The sequence below is a fragment of the Hemitrygon akajei genome, chromosome 3 (genome assembly GCF_048418815.1).
Source record: "Hemitrygon akajei chromosome 3, sHemAka1.3, whole genome shotgun sequence".
Taxonomy (NCBI): Eukaryota; Metazoa; Chordata; class Chondrichthyes; order Myliobatiformes; family Dasyatidae; genus Hemitrygon; species Hemitrygon akajei.
Genome location: NC_133126.1, coordinates 196824687 through 196829546, shown reverse-complemented (window position 1 = coordinate 196829546; position 4860 = coordinate 196824687). Strand labels below are relative to the sequence as shown.

The window sequence follows — 4860 nt, the reverse complement described above, 5'->3', positions numbered from 1 at the left end:
TTTTTTATCAGTAAAACGTAAAACTGATGTACCCATAAATAAATGTCAAACCTCACATTACCTATTGATCACATTCTACAAGCAACGTCTGCGTAATATAATCCAAAAAGTTGCTAATTTTAAACAGCTTTCACACATCTGAGAGAAATTCTAAACAAATAAAACAGTCAAGGCAGCAAAAAGATTCCAATCTGCATTTAATAAGCAACGATTGCACACTTCCATACGATAATAATACAAAGGTACTTTGGTAGTTACGGTGAGGTCCCTTTAGCCATCATATGTTTTTTAGTATTAATTTCCGGTTTCAGTAGGATAATGTAACATTTCGGTGCAAAAATACACACTAGCAGACCGAAACTCGATGCCCAAATAGCAAACACTTCTACAGCCACTGTGTACTTTCCGGGCGAGCTCACATAAGCTGGAATAAAGGTTATCCAGACGGCGCAAAAGATCAGCATACTGAAGGTTATGTATTTAGCGTCGTTAAAATTGTCTGGGAGTTTACGGGCAAGGAATGCAAGCAACAAACAGACAATAGATAACAGAGCAATATAGATCGAGACTACGAAAAATGCAGGCAATGAACCAACGTCACATTCCAGAATAATGATGTCTCTGTAATAGTTCATGTTTTTCAGGGGGTACGGAGGTGACACGCTCAGCCAGAAAATGCAAACTAGGCCTTGAAAGAAGGTCAAGACGAAGACGCCCAGTCGTTGCTGTGTCGGCCCGAAACAACTCATCACGCTGCTCTTGGGCATAGTTGCTTTAAATGCGACAATGACAAGGATGGTTTTGCACAAGATGCAGGAAATGCAGAGAACGAAGACAATCCCGAAAGCCGTGCGGCGCAACATGCAAGACCATTCTGTAGGTTTTCCAATGAATGCAAGCGAGCAAATAAAGCAAAGCAGGAGGGCGAAGAGGAGTAGAAAGCTGAGCTCGGAGTTGTTCGCTTTGACCACGGGAGTTTCTCGATACCGGTAGAATATCACGGCGGTGACGAATGTAAAATATACTCCCACGAGAGCAAGCGTCACGAATACAAATCCTAGTGCTTCTTGAAAGGAAAGAAACTCAACCTTCTTGAGAACACACTGGGATTTTGGCTGATTGGACCAGTATTCCGAGGGGCACTTGGTGCAATCCATTGAATCTGGAAAAACAATTTTTTTGATACAAAAGTTCCTACAAAAGTTAAAGATTCAAAAGATGCAATATGTTTTAACTTCACTTCAGGTACCTACACAAGAGAACGAAGCAATTGATACAGCACGAAAAAAGTTTATAATAAAGAACATAATAATGAAATCAACGAATAAATATACATGTGAATGATTGCTGATCAATACACAGATGTTGCAAACGAGTAACTGCACAGTCCGGCAGAAAATGTTAATGGTAGGTTCAGTGGTGTGGATTGGTACTTTGAGGGTGGAGGTGTTGATTTGCCTTACTGAATAGGAAAATTAACAACTAATTAGTGGTGGTCCTGGCGTGGACACAGCAGATAATGATGGTGACGGTAGTCCTGGAGCGGATGTTACTCTGGCCTCTGATTGATTGGAGTAGTGCAGACAGGCCATGAGAATGGCGGATGGTAACATTTCTGAAGTTGATCGCCCTTTTTGCAGCTGCCGTATCCTTGATGGTTGGGAGATTGATGCTGATGATGCAAAAGGCAGTTTTGCAGATACATGGCATATACAAAAGGCATATATAAAAGGCATATACATTCTTCCTTTCCACCACCATGCAGTTTCTGTGCCTTGCTGTAATGCTGCATCTGAGAATGTACTCTACTGTGCACCTGTTCAACAATTTGAGTTTAGGTGCTCATGCTCCGTCTCATCTCAGGCTCTACAGAATGTAAAGGCGTTCGTGAGCTTTTGTGATTGTATATTATGTGTTTTAACGCTGTGATGTTTGTGTGGCCTGTTCTCCCTCAGGAAGTTAAATCTGTTCGCAGCTTCCACTGCCGTGCTGTGATATACAATATATTGCTGTACATTATGCGCTTACCAGTGGCGTTGCTGATCTCACCGGCGGCGCATTCTGAACAGTCAAAACAACATATCGGCTGCCCTTCCCGATTTATTTTTCTTGTACCCGGAAGACAAGGTTTAGAGCAAAATGCTCGTGGGATCTGAAGGAACAGGAAAGATTCAGATAGTATCCATTGGAGGTGTAATACACCCGTTCAGCATGGTGTACAACGGACAAACAATCTCAAAACTCAAGTTGATAAGAGAGAAAAATGTAAATGTCCAGGAATGTTGAACTATTCTAATTCTGAGCAGCATTAAATGTGAGGGAGTTGAAGCAACAAACGGTGGTAGCTAAAATGGCTACTTAGCGAGACTTGAGAAACAGCTGTATTATGCCTCACAGCAGATGAGATGAATTCTGAAGTTCAACATCATCAGTGTTTCGTCTGCAGCAAGTCGATAAGACCATATTTACCAAATACTTAGAAGCAGAATTAGGCCATTTGGCCCATCCAATTTACCTCGCTAATAAATCCTGGTTGATCCTTTTCACCCCTCCTCAGCTGCACACCTCGACATTTTCCCGGTAAACTTTGATGCCCATGGCCAGACAAGAACCTATCAAGCTCTGCCTTCAATATACCCAACTACCTGGCCTCCATAGCTGCTTGTGGGTACAAATTCCGCAAATTTTCCTCCGTTGGATACTGAAATATCTCGGCACTTCTTTCGTTAATGGACGCGCTTCTATCCTGAGGTTGTGCCCTCTTGTCTTAGACTGTCTTACCATGGGGAGCATCCTTTACACATCTATCCTTCCTAGGCCTTTCAACATTGGGAAGCTTTCAATGAGTCATCTTTCTAAGTTACAGCGATTATAAGACAAGAGCCGAGAAACCTTCTTCAGCCCTTTCATTTTTGGATTCGTGCCTGTAAACCTTCTTTAAACTCTTTCTATAACATCACTTCTTTTCTTGGATAAGGATTCAAAAATCGCTCAGAATACTCAAGATGAGGCCTCAACATTGCCTGATAAGCTGTAACATCATATCCCTGTCCTGTTGAAATGAATGCGAACATTGCATTTTCCTTCCTCAAGAATGACTGTGTTGTTCCAGCTGTCTGCCTCCTACAATTAGCCAATTCTCTAACCATCCCAGTAACTGTCCTTTAATACCATGAACTATTAACATGGGAAGCGGCGTCATGTGTGGGACCCTCTCAAAGACCTTCTGAAGATCTAAATATGGAACATCCACTGCATGCATCGCTTCTATCCTTCTTGGGTCCTTCCCAAACTTTTCCCACAGTTTAATCAGGCAAGATTTTCCCTCAAAGAAACCTTGCCGACTTGTTCTATTTTGACCTGTTTCACAAAGTACCCCAAAAGCTTATCCCTAGCAATTGACTCCAACATCTTCCCAAGCGTTCTGGTCAGGCTAACTGGTGTATAGTTCATTTTTGATGCCTCCCTCCTTTCTTAAAAGTGGAGTGATATTTGCAATTTTTGAGTCCTCCGGACCATTGATGTAGTTGAAATATTCCTGAACGGTCATTTCTAATGCCTCAGCTATATCTACAGCTACTTTCTTCAGAACGCAAGTGTGCAGTATATTTGGTGTGGTTCAGTTATGCAACTGTAGACCTTTTATATTTTTGAGAACAATTTACCTTGCAATAGTAACAACACTCACGTCTCTTCTGCCATACCCTTTAGCAGCAGGCACAATGCTAGTGTCTTCCGCAATGAACAGCGATGCAAAATACTCATTTAGTCTATCTGCCATGACCCTCGTTATATCTCTCGTCTCACCTTCCGGCGGTCCTATATCTATTTTTATCCCTCTTTTTTTGTGCATTTTATGCAGTCCTGTGTGGGTCTGTAGTCCAGTGTAGCTTTCTTTGTGTGTATGTTTTTTTACGCAGTTCAGTCTAGTTTTTGTACTGTGCCTTGTAACACCGTGCACCTGAAAAACGTTGTCTCATTTTTACGATGTATGGTACCAGCAGTTATGGTCGAAATGACAATAGAAGTGACTTGACTTGACTTGACTTTTTCACATTCTTGGAATCGTTATTTTTCCTGTGCATTTTGATATTCTTTGCAAGCCTGCTATTGTACTTCATCTTTGTTCTCTATATTATTTTTAAAGCTTTTTGTTCCTGTCATGGTTCTGGTTGGCCGTTCCCCTTTAACACTTCTTTCTCCCTGATCATGCCCCAATTTCAGTCAATTGCTGCTAGTTACCCAATTACCGTACATCTGGCCTTCATCAGAGATTGGGAAATAAATACGATGGCGACTCTATCACAGGTTGCCAGTTCGTTGGTCAATTCTCGTGTGATACTTCGTTCCCTGTTCCGGTTATAACCGGTAGTTCTGAGTTCCGCTCTAGTTTCTAGAGAATCCCTGTGAATCCCGTGAGCTTGTTAAGTTTCCTCTGGTTTCCTGCTCTACGTTCAGGTCTACGCCAGGCTCCCCAACTGAGTCGACGTGCCTGTGTCCTGCACTTGGGTTCTCCTCCGTCGCCCCCGTGTAACAGAACGAACTGGCCAGAATGAACCCATTGGACACATACTTGGTGCAACAGGCCCTCGTTAGTCAGGGCTCCCTACTGGGCATACATGAGCAACTACTCAGAGAAGTCATGAAAGATATTCCTGCCCTATCCGAAGATGTAAAGAAGGTCAGTGAGCAGGTTGACAGGGTATCCGCTCCCCTTACTCCGTCCCTTCCAAGAACCTAGTCTGACCAAATCGCACAGCCTGGGATGGGTACGCCCCTTGGCTGGCTCGGCAACACAATCGCCTCGAGTGATTACGTACCCGAACCAGAACCCTACGCTGGGAACCTTGGGAAGTGCTG

The 4860-nt window shown here is 43.0% G+C and overlaps 1 protein-coding gene across 1 annotated transcript; it reads right to left on the bottom strand.

Moving 5' to 3' along the window:
- Window positions 1-254: 254 nt before the first annotated feature.
- LOC140724658 (extracellular calcium-sensing receptor-like) lies at window positions 255-3781 on the bottom strand. The gene is made up of 3 exons (XM_073039083.1): window positions 3689-3781; window positions 2029-2152; window positions 255-1162 (listed from the first exon to the last, which is right to left on the bottom strand). Exons 1-3 carry the CDS (start codon window positions 3779-3781, stop codon window positions 255-257), a joined length of 1125 nt encoding a protein of 374 aa, XP_072895184.1.
- Between the last annotated feature and the right edge of the window lie 1079 nt (window positions 3782-4860).